This window comes from Coloeus monedula, assembly GCF_965178545.1.
Source record: "Coloeus monedula genome assembly, chromosome: 3".
Taxonomy (NCBI): Eukaryota; Metazoa; Chordata; class Aves; order Passeriformes; family Corvidae; genus Coloeus; species Coloeus monedula.
In genome coordinates, this window is record NC_138783.1 from 113,219,516 (window position 1) to 113,242,855 (window position 23,340).

The 23,340-nt window shown below is 43.5% G+C and overlaps 1 protein-coding gene across 1 annotated transcript in view; it reads right to left on the reverse strand.

The window, feature by feature from the left end:
- Positions 1-12,191: 12,191 nt before the first annotated feature.
- Positions 12,192-23,340, reverse strand: part of LOC309571694 (amine oxidase [flavin-containing] B-like) — a gene marked incomplete at both ends in the record, with an annotated part of 47,165 nt that continues 36,016 nt past the window's right edge. Inside the window, 9 exons of the mRNA XM_082279442.1 lie at positions 12,192-12,341; positions 12,762-12,824; positions 14,417-14,528; positions 15,596-15,693; positions 16,602-16,659; positions 20,731-20,784; positions 21,530-21,626; positions 22,375-22,534; positions 23,179-23,328. Coding sequence (XP_082135568.1) covers positions 12,192-12,341; positions 12,762-12,824; positions 14,417-14,528; positions 15,596-15,693; positions 16,602-16,659; positions 20,731-20,784; positions 21,530-21,626; positions 22,375-22,534; positions 23,179-23,328 — 942 coding nt within the window. The remainder of the gene's footprint in view (positions 12,342-12,761; positions 12,825-14,416; positions 14,529-15,595; positions 15,694-16,601; positions 16,660-20,730; positions 20,785-21,529; positions 21,627-22,374; positions 22,535-23,178; positions 23,329-23,340) is intronic.

Sequence of the window (23,340 nt, forward strand, 5' to 3'; positions counted from 1 at the left end):
AAACATTAGGTGAAAGGGCTGCTGGAAGTAAAACAAAGACCAGAGCAAGCACTGGCAGAAGGAGTAGCAGAGGGGAAAGAGAGAAAAGACCCTATCCCTCCACAGTAGCAGTGAAATAAGAAGCACCACAGAGCACATGGATCAGGCGGTCCAAAATAAGCAAGCAGGGATGATACATGTGAGAAAATCTGCCTCTTTTTAATCAAGTTGCTGGGTTTGCTTACAGATAGCATAGCAGCTTTGCCCAAGCCCTGGGGATGGAAGAACACTCCTTTGAGACTCTCCTGCTTCCCACCTCCTTTCTGGCCCACTCCCCTTGGCTGTAGCTCCTGCCTGTAAAGGGTGACAAGCTTGGTTCCTCCCTTGCTGCCATCAACCAGCCCATGGGGACAGGGACCCCGAAACGGGATGGGCTGCTGGGTCAGCAGGAGCTGGACAGGCAGGAGGGGCAGGAGGAGAGCCACTGGCTTGATTTTAGCACCATCAGCCCAGCGAGGCTTTCCTTCCCTCATTACCTGCCCAGCCCACAACCTCCTGACACAGGAACTGACAACCCAAAACTCTCTGGTTGGAAACCCACTATGTGACAGGTCTGGGAAGGGGCCACCACCCCAAGGAAGCTGTGCCAGGTCGCAGGGGCTCCATGTTGTGGAGCAGTGAACATGGATGTTCCCCAGGGCAGGCAGTGGCCCTCCAGTTGTCCTCCTTGTGCAGGACAAGGGGGAGGTCTGACGACACACACAGGTTGCTAAAAAGGTACATCCAGCCTCGAAATGGTGAGGGACAGGGTGCCCAGAGAACTCAGGCATGTCCCATCCCTGGAAGTGTTCAAGGTTTTCTGGATGGAGCTCCGAGAACTTTTGTCAAACAGGGATTGGAATGAGATGATCTTTAAGGTCCCTTCCAACCCAAAGCATTCTATTACTCTATGAAAATCCACTCTGGGGAAGCAAGAAGTTGCTGCCTTCCCTTGGTCTCTTTGTTAGTCCTTCAACAGCAGTACTTTTCAACTCACATTTCATTCAGCCCCCAAGTTCACACTTGATCTCTTTTCCCAGGATCAAACATATCCCCCAACTACTGGCAAAATTAGCTTTATATATTAGAATAAAAATATCACCCAGGGTGATGTGCCAACATTGCACAGTCTGGCACATCTAAACATCCAGGTTTTCCACCTGGATTCCCATGTCCCACTGATCAGGTTCTGATGCCTGACAACAAGGGTCTTCCCCAGCCAAAAACCACGCCAGGATCAAGCTGGGGACTGGTTTTATGCTCTCTGCACAGAGTTCAGCTCCCAGCTCCAAAAATAGAAAAATAGAAAAACCAGAGAGTCCTCTTCTGTGGAAATGTGGCCATAGTGGGTTCTTTTCCTCGTGGGCTGTTTGTCCCCTGCAGCAATTGCTTTTCACACGCACACAGAAAGGAAATTTCGTCTTGGTGAAAATCCAGGAGGAGAAATCAAATGTGCTCTTTGTGAGGGAACTGTAACTTTTTCTTTTCCCACTCAGCTCCTGCACTTGGCAACAAATGCTTTGGGCTCCAGCTGCAATTCCTATTTTGCTCTTTATTTGTAGCACTTGGCTTTCCAGTTTCTGTTCCCTGTTTCTTGCTCTCTTTGTTTTGTTTTTTTTTTGACTCATCTTACATAACAGAGACAGAATAACCCAGGACACATAGAAGAAACAGGGAAAAAGTTTCCCAAGTGAGAGCCCATTGCTGATGATAGGAGAGGGAAGCTTTAGCAGAGTGGTGCTGGCACCTTGCTGGGTGCCAAAGGAGGTCAGCAGTGCCTTCAAGCCACACATCTCTTCTTCCAGAGTCCCAGGGATGTGGTGATCCCTGGCCTATAATGAACAGATCCAACAGAGGCATGAATTTGCACGGCCTATGACCTTACCAAACACAAGAGAATATAAGACAGATGCCCTTTGCCATCTGTGTCTTCCCACGGTTGTTCTTTATGAAATGTGCCTGACACTCACAGTACAAGAGGACAGCTGCCACTTGAGATGGGGTTGAAAATGAAGCAAAGGATGTAATTAGTGCTTGTGTTGGCATTTGGACTTCCATGTCCAGTCCATTCACTTGAAAACTCCTTGGATTATAGCCTAAGTCCCATCATTTTCATCAAAACCTTGGTTAAATGCAGGACACCTGGCTGAATTCCAAAAGGCAGAGGCTAGCATTTGAGGAGGACTTCTGCCAGCAGACACCAGCTGCAGACAGCTGAGCTGAAGCCCGGCCAGCTCAGCAGCATGGCACAGCAGGGCTCAAGGCTGAAATAAAGGCTGTCATCTTCTGGGCTACCTCATAGCAGTATTTTATCACCTCACAAAAAAAATGTGGCAGAAGCTTAACACTTTGGTTTGCAGAAAGGTCTCTGTGGGTATTTCTGGGCTGGTGCTTAACATTCCTGCCAGGTACCCAAAATATTGATCTCTGTAAGGAAAGCACACTAAAGGAAAGGATGTAAGTCCCCAGCTTTCAGCACCACTCCTCACCCATCTCCAAGCTCTGATGTGCCACAGTGGAGGAAGCAGAGAAAGGCAGGCTCCATCCCTGTGGCCTCTGCCTCCTGGCTTTGGCCAGTCCCTGGCAGAAATCAGGGCAGTGAAATGGCTGAGGCACCACCCCTCTGCAAGCATTGCAAAACTTCCTGCAAAGGGCAGCTCAAGTCCCTTCTCCTGCTTGGCAGCATAAAGGAGCTGGAACAAAAGCGTGAGCACAGATCCTAAATGCACCTGGACACTCCCCTCCTCCAAGAAGGGGGTTTCTGTGGGGGCAATTTGCTTGGCAGAGATGGATAGAGGTGCTGGCTCAAATATGCACACTATGAAAAATTGTTCTGGCCAAACTCCATCTCATAAATTATTGGGAAATAATATAGTTTCTAATTTAGTGAAATATTCTTGTTCCACTTTGGACTGAATTGGCAAGTGGAGGCTGGAGTAATGTCTTCCCTTGATTTTGATTAACTACAAGCATGCATTTCAATTGTTTAAGATAATGACTACACAGCCCAATGGGACACCTCCCTGCCTCAGACCTGGAATAGAAGTTTCCACATCTGAAATTATAATGTAATTTCTGCTAAATGCAACACTGCTGTGCAAAGTGTTTTCTTACAGCTTGGAGCATATGCAAATTGGGCACAGCCTGAGGGCTGACAAGGATGCCTCAGTGCATCATTGATATGTTTCCTTTTCCCTGCTCCTTCCCAGCCAAGCACTGGAGCACATTCAAGTGCAGTGTTGAATCCTATTCGACAGAGGGGCAGGAGCAAACAGAGCCACTTGAGAAACCAAATCATCCAAAGGCTGGTGTTTCTGCTGGGTACCACTTCCTCAAGTGCTTCTTGGAGTCTCTGCTGCTGCAGGGAAATGGCACTCAGAGACACTCCCTCTCTCAAAGACACGACTGAAGTTCAATGACATTATGCCCTTGGGCAGATGGGGCTGGTCTGTGTTTGCTCAGCCCCTTTCTGCTGCAGGTCGGATGAATGGATCACTTAGATTTGGATGAGGCTTTTTCTCCCCCACAAAGCTGGAGGGATGGTGGGAAGGAGTCTACAGAGCCTGTAGATGTCAGAGTAAATGGAGCTGGATGGATATGGATTATTTTGTTAGGGCCATTCTGCTAAGAAAGGATTAGAAACATTGCTATCAGAAAATTCACTGTGCACCCAGCAAAAGCCAGCCCTGGAAGAAAGCTAATACCCTTTGCTTCTAAATTAGAAACAGTATCTCACCTTCTGTCAAAACACAGAGTGAGACCAGCTTGGACTCAAACCAACTTGGTTTGCCTCTTTCAGCAGTGCCAGGAAGAATGGAAAACTGGGATGGGCCAGCATGGCACTGGGTACAGTCCCAGTGGATGAGACCGTGTGTGTTTCACAGGTGTTTTGATAACAGGAAAGACATGGACCTGTTGGAGTGGGTCCAGAGGAGGGTCACTGAGCTGATCTCAGCACTGGAGCACCTCTCCTACAACAACAGGTTGAGAGAGTTGGAGCTGCTCAGCCTGGGGAAGAGAAGGCTCTGGGGAGATCTCAGAGAACCTTCCAGTACCTAAAAAGGTTGGAGAGGGACTTTTTAGGAGGGCTTGTTGTAATAGAACAAAGGAGTTAAAACTAAAAGAAGATCGATTTAGACTAGATATAAGGGGAAACAATGGAACAGGTTGCCCAAAGAAGTTGGGGATGCCCCATTCCTGGAAATATTCAAGACCAGTTTGGATGGGGCTCTGAGCACCATGGTCTAGTTGAAGATGTCCCTGCCCATGGCAAGGGGTTTGGACTAGATGATGTAGAAAGATCCCCTTTCTAGATCCCCTCCAACCCAAACTATTCTATGGGGGTTTTTTTTAAATTTTTTTTTCAGCTTTTTCTAGCCTAGCTTCAGAATAGCTTCTTGCTACTGACTGTACAAATCATGCACACTAAAAATCAACTTACAAAGCCTCTTAGTCAGGTGTATTTTTTTACAGCTTATCTTTGCACTCAGCTGCTAACTGTAGGCTTTTCTAGCAAACACTGTTAATATTATGACTAGACTATCATGGCTCTGTTTCCAATGACAAACAAAATTCATCTATAGCCTGCCTGGCTAAAGGACAGCTGTTTATTAACATATTAAATGTGCAGCTACCTATTAACACGCAACACATTAACTTGCAACGTGTTAGATCCACAGAGCCCACATCATTCCTGTTGGCATTTCTTCAAAACTAAATGCCCCAAGAAGTACCTAATTGCCATCAGCAGTCGGTGGGAGTAGAACCTCCCCAGTTTGGTACCCAAAGAGCATCTGTGCCACCAGGCAGGGCTGGTTTAGGACACACATTCCGTCGGGCCTCCGGAAGAGGTGCCTCCTTTTGGGGCAGCAGCCGGAGGCTGAGCAATGTGTCCTCAAATGTCTGAGAGGCACAAGGCTTTGGCTCATGAATTGCTCTCTAGGTGGGTAAATATGTGCTCTTTGCAGAAAAAGTGAGATGCAAGTAAATTCCATCCGATAATTGAATTTTAAAAACCCATCCATCCCTCCTGCCTGGACACAGAGAGAGAAGGACATGTCTGTAGGAGTCCTACAGTACCTGCATGGGTTAAAATGAGGAGCCCCCCTCCACACCCACACCACAGAGCAGGACCAACCTGAAGAAAACGTCTTGTTTCCAGCAGATACCAAACTGTACTTTGGTTCTACCATCTGAGGTCACTTTTGCCTATCATTCTTGCATGTTTTGTTTTTTTTCTTCTGAGGCAATTCCACAGGCTGAGGGGGAATTTATCCTGTCTTGAGCCAAAAGGCAAAACTCATCAGTCCCGCCAACATTTTGGGATTTGCTCCAGATGAGCAATTGATATAATTACACAAGACAAGAGGAAAAAATGATCCTCAGCTCTCGTAGTAGCAGTGAGTTTTGCATGATTTAGCCAAATAATTTGCACACACATCGTATCCTCTTCTGAACAATGAGTGGGATTTCTAATTGGTTTCTTGGGAAATCATATTTGTATCTTCTATAGATGTTAAACAAAATAGATTTCTTCTGTATTAATCTGTCCACATTAATTTTCTGTACGCTGGACTGATGGAAATAATGAAGTGCCCCTTGGCTGACACAGTCTCTTAGAAACGCACACTGAAAGCTTTGTAAATAACTAAATTAATAACAATACCATTTCAGTTGTGTCCTCTGGGATTCTCCAGGATATGTCTGAACAAAGGGTTAAAGAAGGTAGGTCAAATCTGACTCCACTTTCCATCCCTCACCCGTGTAAATCATATATTTAAGTATTTAAGAATTATCATTAAAACCCACATCTATCACACAATCTGCACTCACATCAACAAAACCAACCAAAGAAAGCAAGACAAAAATTCCCCACACAAAAACCAAAGTAACTCCGTCACAACACAGAGCAAAAATGGAAATTTACACAAAATCTACCCCTTGTCCCTTCACCATAATTACAACAAAAATTCCCCACAACCATTCTACTCTCTAACATTGTTCAGTTCATGTTTTGCCCAACCTTTCCCAATTACCATCCTTATCTCAAAATCCTCATGATCCCAGGTTTCAGCACCAAAAAGGCTGTGAGGGGTTGACCCTGGCTGGATGCCAGGCATCCACCAAAGCCACTCTGTCACTCCCCTCCTCAGCTGGACAGGAGAGAGAAAATACAACAAAGGGTTCATGAGTCCAGATAAGGACAGGGAGAGATCTCTCACCAAAAACCATCACAGGCAAAACAGACTCAGCTTGGGGATATTAACTGAATTTATTAGTAACAAAATCAGAGGAGGATAATGAAAAGTAAAAATAAATTGTAAAAACAACTTCCTCCCACCCCTCCCTCCTTCCCAGCTCTTCTTCCTCCCCCCCAGTGTCACAGGGAGATGGGGAATGGGGGTTATGGTCAGTGCATCACACGCTGTTTCTGCCACTGCTCAGGGAGAGGAGTCCTGCCCCTGCTCCAGTGTGGGATCCCTCCCAGGGGAGACACTGCTCCATGAACTTCTCCAGTGTCAGTCCATCCCATGTGTTCTCCACAGATCACACCAGTGTGGGTTATTCTTCCCTGGGGTCAGTCCTTCAGGCACAGCCTGCTCCAGCCTGGGTCCCCCACAGGGTCACAGGTCCTGTCAGGAAACCTGTTCCAGGGTGAGCTCCTCTCTCCATGGGTCTGCAGGTCCCTGCCAGGACCCTGCTTCAGCACAGGCTTCCCACAGGGTCACAACCTCCTCTCAGCATCCCCCTGCTCTGGTGTGGGTTCCTCCACAGGCTGCAGGTGGATCTCTGCATCCCTGTGCCCTCCATGGGCTGCAGGGGTGCAGCTGCCTCAGCACGGTCTCACCAGGGGCTGCAGGGGAATCTCAGCTCCGGCACCTGGAGCAGCTCCTGCCTCTCCTTCTGCACTGACCTTGGTGTCTGCAGGGCTGCTCCTCTCACATATTCTCACCCTGCTCTTCTCTGGCTGCAATTACATCTGCACAATAACTTTTATCCCTTCTTGAATTTGTTATCACAGAGGTGTCACCACCATTTCTGACTGGCCCAGCCCTGGCCAGCGGTGGGTCCGCCCTGGAGCTCTCAGGGATTGGCTCTGCTGGACACAGGGGAAGCTTCCAGCAGCTTCTCAGAGAAACCACCCCTGTAGCACCCAAATTGGCAGCACTCCTCTACCAAAATCAGGCCATGCAAACCCAGTACAGCAGCAACGTTTTAGAGTCATAACCACTCGCTGGCTGCTTTGAGGGCTGTGAAATGCATTGCCGGTTCTGACACATTTCTTAGGGGACAGATGCTTTATAGAGCATGTGAAGGATTAGTTGTGGGTATTTGCTTTCATTGTATTTGTGCTCCTTTGTAACTTGTAATGCTGAAAGTTAAGCCTATATAAAGAGCACTGCACACTTAAGATGGTTTTCACATGGATGGTTACACTTTCTCCAGTATTCACGGCCAACAGTTTCGTGCAACACAGGTCCCTTCCCAGGAGCAAATTTGTTCTTCAGTTGCATTATCTTGCTAGCACTGACACTGAGCCAGTGGGTGAAATTAAGTGATTTTTGTCTCCCTTTTCTTCCAGGGTTTTTATGTTTACATCCCACAGGATTTGGTATAAGGTCTGCTTCTTCTTATGTTCAGTTTGAGCCACTTGCCCTACCGTAATAAAAACTAATTCTTAAGTGTAAGACAGTCAGTCATCTATGCTACTACCAATTGTGGTTTGATTTTTTTTTAATTGTGTGTTGGAGGGGTTGACTGGGATTTTTTGCACTGTTTTGGGAGGTTGCTTGAGTGGTTTTGTGTTATATTTTCTTTTATCCACTCCTTTTCTTTACAGAGCTTTCTTTACTAAGAAAAGCTGAAGTTATCTCACAGGTTTCAGTATGAAATACAAAATGCTCTGTCAGTTAAGTAATACCACTACAACCAAGTCAAAAGGGGCTTCCACGAAAGAAAAACCTCAAACAACACATGTGACATGACAATATTTATTGATTCTAATTAAGGTTAAAAAAATTTCACAGCTGTCAGATAAAAATATCTGCAGAGCCTATTGAAAAGGGAGCTGAAGAAGGAAACCAAGGGAGACAGTCACCACAGAGGCACTTTAGAAAATGCTACGGTTATAAAAGGCACAAATTCATCACACACACAGCATATATATTCCTGCAAAGTGAAGTCACTCTTTTTTTTTTTCCCAAAACACAGAGGCAGGCACCACTGAGCACTGACCTGCACATGAGCACAGCAGACACGCTATAAGCGGCAGTCTATGACAACGCCTAAACGAATTCACTGGAGAGACACTTGGAAAGCAAGGCTGCTTTGGCTGTCTCGTTTTTACAACCTGTTCTTCAACAGAAGGAAGATCAAGGTAATCTTAAGGTGGTGGAGATGGGAGAGGGAATGTTAGTTCATTTGAACACAGGTCAGGTTTATTTGTGAGCATTTGTAATCTGTGATTTGACGGGGTTTGCTTCTTGCCCAAGTGGCAGATCTGTAACTTAATCTTGACCCCCTAGTACTCCTGGGGGTCATACAATTCCTTCTTCCTCAAAAATATTTCTTTTTCATGTCTCAAAAAAGGGGAAAAATCTTAAAATTTCTGCACATCTGTAAAGCCTACTTCAGTGAAACAACAGTCCCACTGTGGACACAGAAAGATTTCTTTAAGCCCCATAGCTTCTTGTCCAGGCCATGGGTTCCAGTGATGGATAATGCTCAGACATGTACTTAATTACTTGATTAATGTCTTCATATTGAGAGCAGATGTGCTATTTGGAATCAAGATCTGCACCGGGTAAAAAAATGCACAAATTAAAGGGAAGACAAGGGGGCTGCCTCAGGTTGTTCACATCCTTGTTATTGTTGAGTAGTTTACACAATTAGATTTCAAGTACTTTGGTTAACACAGATTTTTATGCCACGACCTGTCATTCCTTGCAATGTATGGTGGCTATCAGGACAGAGTATAAGAAAGTAAATCTCTTTTTTTTTTTTTTGTAAACTCTTAAGAGCATTACAAGATATGCATGGTAACACAGTTCAGTTCGTAAGAGACAAATACAATTATTTCCATAGTTGTTCCTATAGTACATTTTACAAAGCTGGTAAACTGTTGGAACTTTCATGATAGCAGTTGTCTCATCAAGTGTGTTAATAAATTGAGAATACAGCACGACTGGTTATCCATTAAAACAGACTTCATTCCTCTCTTCAAAGGGTTAGCATGAATTTTAGTTTCAAAAGCCAGTGCTAACAGTTCCCTCTACCCATAGGGAAGCAGCTTGATTCTCTACCTACATTTGTCAATTCACTCATCCTGCTGGCATCCACGCACACAAGGTGCCATGCATTCCTTTCGTGTTGAAAATGTTGAGAAAACAGCAGCAAATCCTTTTTTTAATCCCATAGTGGTGGTAAGGTCCACAGCACAATCATAGCAAGACACGGCTTTAAAGACAAAGAGAGCTTTCCTAAAGCTTTGGCAGTCTGAAAGGAAGAACACAGAGACTTTAGAGTGCTAATACAGATGTTACAATTCGGACCTCCAAGCTCCAACCAGATTTGATTAGAAAATTTCAGGGAATCCAAATTTAATTTGACATTCCGAGTCTCACCTACTTCAGTTGTGGCAGAATAAGATGAGAAATGCTTTGTAGGATTGCTTTATTTTTTTTTTCCATTTTTTTTTTTCCACTTTGAAATGAAGAATATAAAAGGTTTGTAAGTATAGAAACTTTTCAATATTTTTTTAATTGGTCAATCTCATGAAAAGGTTAGGTTATAAATCAGTTCAGTTCTAACTACCTAATTTCTGGTTTTGATTGGAATTTCTGCCCCTGTGGCACACAGCAAGATCTTGTTAAATGAGGAAAATATTCTGCCAGATTCAGGAGTAAAGAAGAGAGAAATACATTTTGGATGTGAATAAAACTGATTTATCCTCATTAATTTCATGAATCTGCTCCTCTTTAGAGAATGTGGAGTATTTCTAGGGCAGAAGCAGGACCCAAATTCCAAATAGTTCTGGCAGAAAAATCATCTGCAAATGCAGTAGTTCTTTATATGTAAAGTATGTATTCACTGTCTAGTACTTACAAATATTGGGGCCAAGATTTTAAAAATGTCTTCCCAAATTTAGGTTCCTGTGTTTATTTCTGGCCTGAGAATTGTGTGAGTTGCAAAAACTCTGAACTTCCCATTCAGCTTTCAGTTCCTAATTCATTTAGTAAATAAATCACAGGGACAGAAAGCCATGTAGAAGCTCTCTGCAGTAGGCAAATGTCCCAGCAAATTAGAGCTCGATGTGATACAACGAGAGAGGCCATATGTACACTGCTGCACTCTTCTTCTGCCTTAAAGATCTTTATGCCTGAAAAGTTCCCCCATGCATTTTAAAAGGCTGTTATGAGGATATTCATTTGTGATAAAATCCAAGCTGCTGCTACAAGATGATGTTTAACTGGCACATCAAGTTAAAAAGAACAAAACCTAAGGGCTGGAAAGCGAGGTGCTGCTCACAAATATTACAGCTTTCCAAGCAGTTTGGTAAATTTCCATGGGACCATTTGGAGAACAAAGTACTGCTCTACACAAGCAAGATCAGATGCTAGCCAAAAAAGTCTGCCTGAGACTGGTGATACAGTTCCTCCACCTTCTGCTCACACCAGTTGCTGGATTTATTATTATACTTCCTTCCATGGCTCTTTACTGCACTCCTTTTTTTTTACATATAAATTGGTACTCAGTGAAGGGAGAAGTGCAGCAAACAGACTCTGAAAAATTCCAGACATCTCCAGCTTCATGTGCACCAGATCTTGTTCTCAGCCATACCTATGTCTTCCTGTTTTGTCTTGTGCACAGGTAACACAGCAGAAATATCTAGAACAAGGTACCAACAGGCTGACAAGTAGGAACTGAGATCTTGGTGAGTGGATTTTTTTTTACTTCCCCCCACCCCTGCATCCTGCCTTCTTTGTATCTTCTTTTTCTCCATTGCTTGAACAGCACTAACCTGTGAAGGGCAGAAGCACTTGCATGTGACTCTCCTATCCACGGCTGTCTTTGAGCTCACTATCATTTAGATCATTAGTTACCCAAAGTGTATAATCAGTACAACACAGCACAGCAGGCAGAAGTGGAAGTGCTAATCCCATGAATATGGTTGTTAGGAGAGACCAAAGCTCTGGATCAGCAAATCTGTGCTCAGCATGAAGCAAGAGTTTGGGCGCAGATAAGTTGGTGGGTTTTGTTGGTGGTTTTTTTTTAGTTTTTTGTTTGCTTTTGGGGGGTTTTGTCTTGGTTTTGGGGGGTTTTTTTGGGGGATGGGGTTTTTGTTTGTTTGGATTTTTTGTTGTTATTGGGTGGGGGGTGCTGTTGTTGTTGTTGCTGTTATATTTTGCTTGTTTAATGCTAACACTACATTTTCAAGCCCATTTTGCCCTACCAGGAAAGAGACAGCCTCAAGGCACCCACAGGGACAGACTGGACTGGACCACATGAGCTCTGCTGTGCCAGACAGTCATGAACACAGCTGGGGAGCCTGAAATCAACCACACTGCCAAACACAGCAAAATATTGTCCTTTAACTCACTGTAGGACATATATGCCACTGGAAATGCCAGCATCCTAAGGCTGCACTTGCATAGTTCAGGTGGATAAATTCAGCCTGACTCGTCCCTTAGGTGCTCCCCAGGCTCTGGACATCTGGGTAAAAAATAAAAATACTAACAGTTTTTTACCAGTAATTTGCATGAACTATTTAATTATCCTGTAAGCTGTGGATTTCTTTTCTCAGTCTACCACACAGAAAGGCAGAAATCCTTTGTTTACAGCTAGAGATTTTGTTGTACAATACAAATAGGGCCTGTGGAGACTTGGAGTTCAGGGTCTGGTTCAGACGTAAAACCAACTAGAAACCTCAAGATGATAACACCTGATACCTCAGAAATTCAACAACCAGACAGTTCCTGCTAGAAGTAGGCCTGGACTCTAGGGGTTCTTTTTCAATATGGGTCCCCTTTCTATATCCCTTCCCTCCAACCTATTTCTCTACTGTTTTCACCTCTTCCTCAGATTTTGGAGACAGGAAAGTACATGACAAAAGAAAACCTCTGAATAAAAAAAGAAAACCCCTCAGTTGGGAGGCTTTGAGTTGGCACCTTTTTTCAGTTTCGAAGTCCCTTTTTGTAGGCAAATAACCCAGCTGCAGCCACAGAGGTGAAGAAAGTGGAAAATCCAATCAGCTTTAGCAGTCCTGGCACAGATGGCAAGTTCCTCTCCCAGAAGGTTGTAGTGATGGGCAAAGCTGGCACATCCTGTGGGGAGAGCATCCATTATCCACAGAACATCTCCACTGTGAGAGGCAGGATATAAATGGAGAGATTCTTGCAGCAGGAACAGAACTGGGTTGAAGCAGTTATATCTTATCAAGAAGCAGTATATCCAGATTTTCTCTCAGTTAAAGGGAAGAACACACACACGGAAAGGATTCACAGCCCAGTTAAAAAGTGCAGCTCTTTCCAATCCTGCCTTACAGACTTGTCAGATGGGTGCCCTCTCTGAGTTTCTATCCTCTTCCTTTTTTAGAGAAGGGCAATTTTGGTGAGGAAGGTAAGGGAAAGTTTATTGTGGCTTTGATTTAGTGAACTTATATAAAAACAGCCAACAAAATTTTATCTCATCAGCAAAACAGCAGGAAAAAAAACCCAATCCATTTTATCTACATAAATACTTACAACTGATTCAGGTTCTGGCTTCCAAATTTCACTGTCTGGGATTTTCCTCATAGCAAACAGTATCTGAAAATAAGTAACACTCTCAATAAGTGCCATTGATTCTTCAGAATGGAAAAAAAAATTTGGCTTCAATTCTTGTTTATAAACGGCGTGATGACTGAGTGCATAAATCAAAATGTATTCAAATTTTAGAAGAAAACTCAACCTTTTACAACTCATTTCTGGGGAGGCCTGATATTTAATAAGACACTCCTCCTACTGGAACATAGAAACAGTAACAGAAAAATCTCTTTATGCTTAGTTAGTCCATGCAGGATATTGGAATGTGGCCACTCCCACGGGAACAAGGTAATGTGATTATGACTAAGAGTTAAGCAGACACTCATGGCACAGTGAGGCATGAAGACACCAGCTACAAGGAGTCGCTTGTTTTGCAAATTTTATCATGATGTAGGAAGAGGAACAGCATCCTGGGAGTGATGACAGACCACTACTTCCAGACAAAGAAAAGCAAAACTAAAATGAAAACTTTCTCAATGGGAAAGTTACCAATTTAAAGTATCAAAGCTAGCAGAGATCAGAAGGATAGCAAAGGCTATTTGAAGTGATAGTCAGGGAAGATAGCAAGATTAGCTTCTTCTACAGTGAAATAAAATGGAGATGGTTATATTAATGTTTTTCCTATTCCAGGCACTTGTAGATTTAAGATTTAATATCTTTTACAATGGGCTTTTACTGTAGACAAGATTCATGGACCCTGTCAACCCTTCAATGCAGAAGAGTGAGAAGCACTAAATTTTCAACACATTTTCCTCTCTTAAGTAAATGAGGAAAGGAAAACATCAAAATTTTTACCAGTCAAGTGCACTTATCAGCTCCTCTGCTGACGCCTATGGAGGCTCTGCTGTAATGTCCTTAAATTAGAGAGGTCATGAGGCACTGCCTCTGGAGCCTTTCAGGAGCAGTTCAGGTATAACTTTCCCAAATGACAATTTAGGAACAGTTAATCCCTGTTTCTAGGGGCAGGGGTATGGGCTAGATGAACTCTCCACATCCCTTCCAGGACAATTTGTGTTCCATGACTGTAGCTTTTAGCCACAAGGTTCCCTTCACCTCAGAAAACAAAAATTAAATTTCTTTTGCTGTTCCCTAAACTGTAATGTTCCTGAAAATACTTGGGGAATTGGCATTTTCTCAGAAGAAAAATATCTAAGTCCTTGTTTAGTGACTTCATGTTAAGGCTGTCTCGATGGAATAGCACTGCATTGGAAACACTGAGGAAGGGAGTGGCTTGGTGTGCAGAGCTGCAGGACTGAGCTGTTCCCATGCTCTAACAGCCAGGATCTCTCAGTGTGATGATTAACAGATTTGGGAGAAAAATTACTAGGGGAGAATTTGGCATTTCTGCAAAAGAAGAAAGAACTTAATCCTAGAAACAAGGGGAGAGTTTGACAAAATAGCCAGAGCCCTTCCTAACATTCCAGATCTAAGTGCAAAACCTTTATCCTTTTTGAAGTCTGCCCCCTTTGCAGGGATTTGCATCAAGATGCAGAACACCCAAAGTTGTCAACACTCGGTTTTCATTTCCCCTCCAACCACAAGATCTTTCATTTTCCACAGGACATTTGACAGTGCCCCCTGAGCATCTTCTGTACCTCTCTGGCTGCTCTTTCTCCAGCCTGGACAGCCCCCTCCATGTATCCACTCCACTCTGTGGCTGTCTCTGTGCCAGCAAAATAGATCCTGCCAACAGGTTGCCGAATTATCCTGGAAGGGACCAAGCAAAAAGTCATGTCAGTGTCAGGAAAGAACTGAAATAGTTGGGTTAATGTTGGAATAAAGTGTTTTAAATGACAGCAGGAACTTGAAGATAATTGCACTGGGTGAGTGGAGCTGGAGGAGGAGTCTGGGTTGCATTTAACTTACTACAGTGAACACACATTTTCTAAATGTTTACACTGTTCATAGGTGAAAAGGACAACTAGTTTGAGATGAGACTTACACTACCTCACAATTCCAGCCTGTGGCATAAATACCAATGCCAGGCATTACTGGCACAGTGTAGTATTCTGAAATTGCTCCATAATATTTGAAGCAGTAAGTAAATAAACAAAAAGCATTGTTTAAACTCTATTTTTTGCCAGAATCTGCAATAATTATCATTTTAATTACTTTAAATACTAAGGCCTCCATAAACTCTTTGTTACAACTGCTTTATTGCCCTAAGTTACTTTTAAATTGTAAGAACTTAAGCTTCAAAAGTAGGGCTATTCCAGCGCATTAAAACCTGTGTATCTAAATCCAGTCACCAGTCTGAAGTAAGTCTTTCCCTTCTCAGTAAATCTTATTTTCATGCAAAAACTGAAGTGGGAGAGGACTGTATACAATGGCACACTGTATTAGGCTTTCACTGCTAAAAAGAAGGAATGGTCCAAAGAAATCTCTCATTACTATCAATGTTGGCAAGAATTAACTCTGTCAGTATTTTTAAAACATCAGCTAAAGATGTGCTTGAAATGGTTACACTGATCTCAAATACCCAAAGCCTGTTTTGTAAGCAGACTGTGAAAGCTTCCCAGCTCCCTTCCCAGAACCTACTCAGCTGTACTCACCAAATAACAGGAGTGGATAAAAGGCCCCAATGATACTGTACTCATCCATCATAAAGCCCAATGGAGACAAGTGGAAGGTTGCATTGTCTGTTTAAAACATCCCCCAGTGATCTTAAAGGTGTAAAGCGAACAGTGACAGAGGATTTATGACCCTTTCGGAGGATATTTATTAACTTGGTCTTATCTTACCACTCCAAAGCCCACTATAAATAGGCACTGTACCTTCCATACTGAGTCATTACGCCTGGTGGGAAGTAGGCTGTGTAGCAGCCCCCAGAATACTGCTCTTCACACCAGTTCTTCTCTTCATAATGCACTGGCTGTAAAACAGAGATTAATTCACTCAAGGAAAGGACAGAGTCTCGAGGAAGTTAATAACAGAACTGAGGAGAGAGCAGAGAAGAACAGCTTATCATTTGTTGCATGTCAACGTGTGACAAGATGAGCGCATTTAACAAGTCTCTTAATGCAACACAAACCCTACACAATAAGCCCTAATTTTTTAAAAATAGGAATACACTGTCTAAAAAACTGGTTAATCTGGCCATTGTAGAACACAATCCCCTTAATCTGTCAACATTAATTTATGCTTTGTGCACAAATTATGCTTTGAGCCATGTAAAGCAAAATTAACCGCCGGTGTATACAGTTGTAATACTTGTAATGTGTACATTGGGTACAAACATACACTGTTAAAAGTGCAAAGTGTGGCACTTGTATGGTTCTGTGTTGAAAATCATGTGTTCTCCAGATTGGTGTCTACAATTTTTAACCTTGTAAAATTGTCCTTAGAAGTATAAGCAGTGTTAGTCCCATAATCTAAGTGTGAGATCACACCAACCCTAACAGTCATTTACCTTTACAGGGAAGAGAAGGCAAGGGGAAGGCAAAAGAAAAACAACCCAACATGTGCAGCAGTGGATCTTAACAACCAGTAGGAGAGAAGATACAGGATGGACAGAGGGGGAAAGCAAGCCTGTCATGTGCAACAGCAGCTGAGGTTTAGGGTGGCAAGCACTGAAAATTCCACCCATGGAGCTGGACAAGAACATACTAACAACATCTTTTAATGTTTCATTAATGTTCATAAAGCTTGTTCTTATCCTCACTGTCAAATCTGGCCCAAGACTTGCCATAATCTTCTCTCCACTCCTCTACTGAGGGCAGCAAGTGCTCCCATAGCAGGTACCTTTTCCAAAGGTATCTTTTCCAGAGATTTTGTGCTTACATGTAAAGCTTCCTCTGATCCCAGAACCTTTGCATAGAGCTCACATAGCCTCATCTTCCTGCAAGAGAAAAGCAACAGAAGACTTCAGTGTAGGGAAGAGAAAAAAACCACCTCTAATTTACTCTACTTCCAGGAGAACAAGTATGGTACCTGCTTGAATTTGAGGTTCCAGCTTCTTGGGATCTATCCTAATTCATCACCCTCTGGATCACTAGAAACAACCCAAGCTCCTGTGCTGCATAAATGCTGGTTTTCCAGCAGTTTCACAAGCTGTTCCCTTAAGATAACTCTAGCAGCCCAAACCCCAAAATTATCCAAATGTTCTCCAGGCTGTCAGAAAAGAAAGTAGTAAGGTATTGCACTTTTTTGTCTTGGCACATAGTCTAACTTAAGGTTTGTTCCTACTAAGATGCAGGTCTCAATATACTGTGGCTATCAGGGAATCAGTACTTTATTTCTGCATATATAAAATTTCCTCCTGTTTTAGTTTATGAGTCTACAAATCATTGAATATAGTTCATTCTGTAGCAAATCCCAAGTGCAATTAAGTTTGCTCCCACAAGCCCTTGGGTCTTACTCTTAGCCACGCTGCACCAATTCCCAAAAGCAAGAAGATCAGGATGAAATAACAATTATGAAAAAAAAAACCCGCAAACACAGCTCTGGAAAGACATTTACTTCTGGAAGCAAATCCAGTGCTCCACAGAAAGCCATGCTGGGCACAGAAATACAGGAGTCCCAGCTCTGTAACTATGAGGACTACACTTTCAGCTATGAAAGCACGTGAGGAAGCTACACATAATTGCTGTAAGAAGCAACCCAGCCCTGCAGGAGCCCAGCTATACTCATGAGCAGCTGAACTCAAAGAATGCTATGGAAACGGGATGAGGAGAAATAGGATGACTTGAAGGCCCTTGAAGGTGTCCTCACATTCAGGTTGGAGCTTGAGCAAGAAAGTGAAGGTTGTTACAGCTCAGGAAGAGCCATGGCCCTGGTGTGGATTTGCTGCTGGCAGGTGTCAAGCCAAGCAGCAGCAGCGGGGAGGAAACAGCCCCTTCCCTTTGCCCTGGGGCAGAGGACAATGGTCAGCCTGCTCCAGAAGCAGTGACTGGCCAGGAAGGCTCAGAGAGCTTCAGGACCTACATATGAACATTCCTCTGCTGTCAGGGGTGACACAAATCCAGCAACAGCCATAAAGAAAAGGGTGATTTCACAATTTCTCCATAAGTGAGGTGAGCACTGTGCCCTGAAGACCACGAGCACCTACCCAGTGTCTGAACAGAACAAAGCCATTCCAACAGCAGGATTCAGCCAAGCCTCTGCTGAGGTCTGCCCACCACCTCTCACAAACACCATCGGCCCCAGCTCTCAGGGCAGGTCAGAAACACCACAGGGCTCCACAGGAAAGGGAGTTATCACCTTGGGACCCATCTGCTTCGGCTCCTCTCAGCACCATGGCAGGGATGAGAAGGACCCCTCTAGACCTGCCTGTGCCCTGCCTTTTTTCCACAATGACTTGCAGACCCTCCAGGGAGCCTGGAAATGGCATACCAGTGGCAGGTAGATATTGTCACTTGTGGCCAACTGCAGGGCTCCACGAAGGTGCAAGCTCACAGCTGTGTGCTGAGCACATTGCCAATATAGATTAGTTAGTTTAAGAGAGCTGTGCAAAGGAAAATATTAAGCTTCAGGTCAAGGGCATCTTCAGACTGTTAAGAAGCGTTGACATTGGAAGGAATTATTCATCGGTAATAGGGTATTATTTGACAAGAAAAACAAAACCCAAATGAGCAAACAAAAGCAAAACCAAAAGTTTCTAAAAGATTGAATTGTAGCAACAGAAATCAATCACTGAGGTCATCACCCCTAATAAGAGCAATCTTTGCATCTGTGCTGGTCTCTCTGCAAGATCTGCACTTTTTGTCCTAGAGCAGTTTAAATAAATTTGTTTTAATGGACTTGTAGTTAATGCTAACATGGAACATACAGAATATACAGTGAGTAAAATATGGAATATGCAGTGAGTAAAATCCTTCTTGGCTTTGGGCTCAGCTGTGAAATTGCTATAAGCACTAAATAAGAGGAATGTTATGCCCGGAGCTACCAAGGTAGGGTCCTGTTGAGAGTCACACTGTGTCCAGTGTGGAAGAAGTGCACATGCAGACACTCAGCTCTTTTCCTGGTCTCTTACTCCACAGCAGTGTGTGATGCCATGGCCTTCACTGCACAGCTCTGAAAGGCAGGGCACAATCTCACTGTTGGCACCTGGCCTGGGAAGCCCAGCTGGAAGGCAGCAGTGATTTTTATTCCCTTCAGTCTGGCTTAGCTGTAAAAAGATTTCCATCCTCTCCCACAACTTCCAAGTCATGCTTTAGGATATCTGCCACAGACTCTACATCCTACTCTTCATATCCAAGGATTACCAAAACCCTTACCCTGTCCTCAGCACAAGCCCAGCTTGTGTTGGTAGGTGAGCACAGCAAGATACACCCTCTGCAGGGAGTCACAAGAAGTTGTGCTCAAAGAGATCCCTCCCTGCAACAGCACAGCCCCCATCTAAATTATACCAACTTGCTGCACCCTGAGTGTACACTGGGAGAAGGGCTGTGTTCATGTTCTGCCTTCTCCTGGACCCCAAATTCCACTGGAAGGAGACTTGTGCTCTTGGGGAGGACAGGAGCTGCAGTGCAAGCCCAGAAGGTTCCTGCCTTTTCTGGCTGTGGCCAAGACTACTGGAGCCAGAAGCACCCCTGCACCAGGGTACAGCCAGCAGGTACAAACCTGGGCATATTTCATAACTATTCTTTAACAAAGCAAAGTCCTAGTCTAGGGTTTATTCCTCAAAAGACAAGAGTTCAAAATTCAACAGAGTCAGATAATTGTGCCAGTGCTTTTAGTGCCCAGGGAAAAGGATGGTGCCTTGCAAACAGCCAGGACAGACCCTAATTTCATAGAAAGAAAAGCTGTTCTCAAAGACTGCAAATGCTCAGTTGTATCAAGGATATTCACACAATGTAAGACACCATTTGGTGTTTAGGATGGCTCAAAATGCTGGGCACACTGGGTTTCAGAACACCTGCATGACTTTTATCATCTGGCACCTGCTGGGCCTCTACCTCAAAGCCTCAGTGCTTGTCCATTCCTGCCAAAATTAAAAGGGCTCTGTGGTACCAGGCTGTCATTTGAAAAGACTGGGACATAAACAGCTCCATTTAGAACCATTATCCACAGACTGCCAGACTATTTGAGATGACTACATCTTCTCTAGTTAGACCAGCTATTACTGTAAAAATGTTTACTTGGGCACAGTATTCCTTTTATCACAGTTTAAAATCAAATGTATTTTCTCCCCGTCAAACCAAGGTTCTCCTCATAGTCCACACTTTCTAGTTGCAGCTTTGATTTGATCAGATACAGTGAGCCAGTGTGATGGAAAATAAGAAATCATTACTTTATAAATTCTATTTTAGTAATATACCAAAGAGCACTACTCTATGCAGAGATTTGTTTCAAGAAGACAGTAAAATGACGTCCATCTGTGCCTGAAGGGCATTTTTTTCCCCCACACTGAGGGTGCAGAGATGGAGGCAGCTTTCTGATCCCTTCGTGATGCTGAAGCTTGCTCATGGCAGCTACAGATTAAAGTTGCACTAAGTTACAGACTTCCCTCCAGGGTGAACAGAAAATAAAGATAAAATCAAACACAGAGGACAAGCCTTTCCCTTCTGACAAGCTCTCCAAGAGTTCAGGGCACCTGCAGGAAGCCAGGGAGGCAGCAATGGGGGGCAGGTCCTTGGCCCTTTCCAGCAGAATGTCTACACTATTTTCATATTCAGCAGCTTAGAGCTGCTCTTTAGCAAGAGTCACATAAACAGAGCAGCCCTGAGGGAAAATAAGAACCAGGACCAGAGAGTTTCCAAAGGGATACCACATCTGCCACCAGGTTGTGAGAATTCTGTGGGGCCTTCATCCAAAACCAAGACATCTTCCTGCTTAAAGTGACATGTCTACCTATTGGCACAAGGTTACAGACAACTTCTTTCAAATCAGGGCATTTCTTTCCTGCTCCGGTCATGTATAAGAAAATTTTGACTTGAATTTCACACAGATCTCCAGGGTTTGTACTTACCTTTCTTCTTTCGTGAGACCCGCCAGTCTTCTGCACTTTCGAGCAAGAATGAAGCTGTAAGACCACAAACAATTTACTCCCATTATGCTGCTACATGTCCTGCATTATTTAAAATGCCAATAACTTATGATGAGATGCTGTGATTCACAGTAATAGCTTTAGGGTCTCTAATAAAAATATCCATTTCACCTCTCTGCATAATGCTCTACCTGCTGCTTGCAGGACTCATTTAGAAAGGAACCACTCTGAAATTCATGTTAGAATATTTGCATGAGCTGTTTCCCAATTACTTTAATTTTATACAGCCTTGGGTGCAGGCATATAGCAATGACGTGAAGCCTGGGATTGAGCTGGAAATTATTTTTTAATAAAACTTCTAAGAGTGATCATACTCTCTGATTGCTAAAAAAAACCCAGAACAAAATAAAATTTAATTCTAGAAAACAAATTTTCATTTAAAGAAGTGGAATACTTGGGAGAAAACTTTTAATTTCTGCAACCACCCTCTTTTCTCTTCTCTTTCCTTTCTTTTTCTCCAAGTTTGTACTTTGCCACACAAAAAGGCAAAAGATAACAGTGATAAAAATTAGAAAGAGAGAATTTCATTTTTTAAATTAGCAATAAAATCATAGAGGAAAATTTTGAAGTCAAACAAACATAGAGCATCACCATACACTGAGAAACTCAACCTTTAATTATTTTAAAGTATCTCCTTTCAAAAGTATCAGGTTTTCCATTTTAATTGTTGCCTCTAAGACAAAATAAAAAGCATTAACTAGACACTTTCTTTGTCCCTTACCCTATTATGGCAGGAAAGCTGCCATCAGGCTTAGTGTCATCAAGTGTCAGACCAATTGCAGCATCCTCATCTTCAATGATCATGGTACCACAATACCCTGGTAAGAACAAGGTGGAAAAGCAGTCATGATCCATGTATCAAAACACAGGAGTTTCCAAGAAGTTGTGAAACATTCAGTCACCTCCTGCTGATCCATCCCAAAAACAATAGCCAGAACATGACAGGATCCAAACCCTTAAGTTCATTAACAGAGATGGGGGTGGATGACATTTGTAGGCAAACAGATGTGGGCTCATATAGCCAAGAATGAGAAGTGGGTGTTACTACATTGCAGTTTGCCTTGGATTCAGTAAATTCCAAGAGAGAGCTGAGGAGTCATGATGGAAGCATTCAGCACGTAAGAGGAACCCAGGATGACTAGCCCAGCTGGGGGTGTTTGTGTGAAGACACCTTCAATTACTGCTGCCCAGTCCATCCAGAAAGCAGAGTTTTTGCAGACATTTCCATCCCACATCACTTGTACCTTTACATCCCCATACAAGTGAGAGAGACTCATCTCACACCCAGGTGCCACTCAAGGAGAGGACAACAGAGAACAACCAAGGCAATAAGCAACAGGCATGAATTCTCCCTTCATGACTACCTTCTTTTCTTATTCCCTCATCCACCCTCTCCTCCCAACCAATCTCTCAAGCTTCTCTCACAGGGCAAGGCAAAAATGGCATAGAAGCACGTGAAGTCTCCTGCTAAGGTTTAGCATCCTGTGAACAAAGAGTCTGCTCTGTTGCCATGTACTCTCTTCCCTCTTTCTGTCACTACTATTCTTTTCAATTAAAATGCAATACCCTTCTTCCTCCAGAAAGTTTCCCTGTAGTACACGATGCACTTGATGACTGAGCCCATGGGGATTCTGTTGATGAGCTGGTTTCTCATTGGGGGTAAAGGTGGGTTGAAATGAATCTTCAAACCAAGAGCTGGGGGAATGGCACTGATCACGTATTTGCCCTGGAAAAGAAATTATCCATAAGCCAAATACATTCTCCCCTACTTCAGCCTAAGTATACTGCTGAAATGGCCTTGGCAGACATCTGGGGAGGCTGCAGGGTGTATCTTGTGAAGCAATTTTGGCATTTAGCAGAAGAATTGCAAAACTAAATCCTCACAAAATCCTGCTCATTAAATAACAAACAAGCATTACATAAACAGCCATCTGTTCAAATGATGGGCAGCTGCCCTTTCCCTGGTGTATAAAAGAAAGCACTGTGCTCTAAGAGTCCACTGGTCTCCCTTCCATCTGGACTGCCCTGTTACAACTTGGAAGCAAAGTTTGCAGGTTTTTTCACTCAAAGTTTATCGCTAAGTTACATTTTACACCTTACAATTATCCTCTAATTCAGAAGGTAACTGAACACAAAGAAGAGATTCCAGCAAGTGAAAAGTTTGATTACACGCTTTGCTTTTAGGCATCACTTTAAGGCTCCTACATTGCAGTTACTTCAGGACAACGAGAACATGTGACTGTTTGCCACGGTCACTTCAATCTCTGCTGCACTTTTGTACAGGAATTTGGAGAAGTCAAAAAGGAAAAGCTAAAAGTTGTGTAGCCACCCATCCCACCATTAATGACTTCTTACTGGACGTGCCATTACCTCGTATAACTCATGGTCCAGGGTTTCCACGATGACACCGTCCCCCGACTGGTCGATGCGCACGACCGGCTTCCTCAGCCTCACCCGCCCCCCCAGGCGCTCCATGATCTTCTCACTGATCTGCCCAGAGCCCCCAACAAACTTCCTCTCCTGAAACACAAA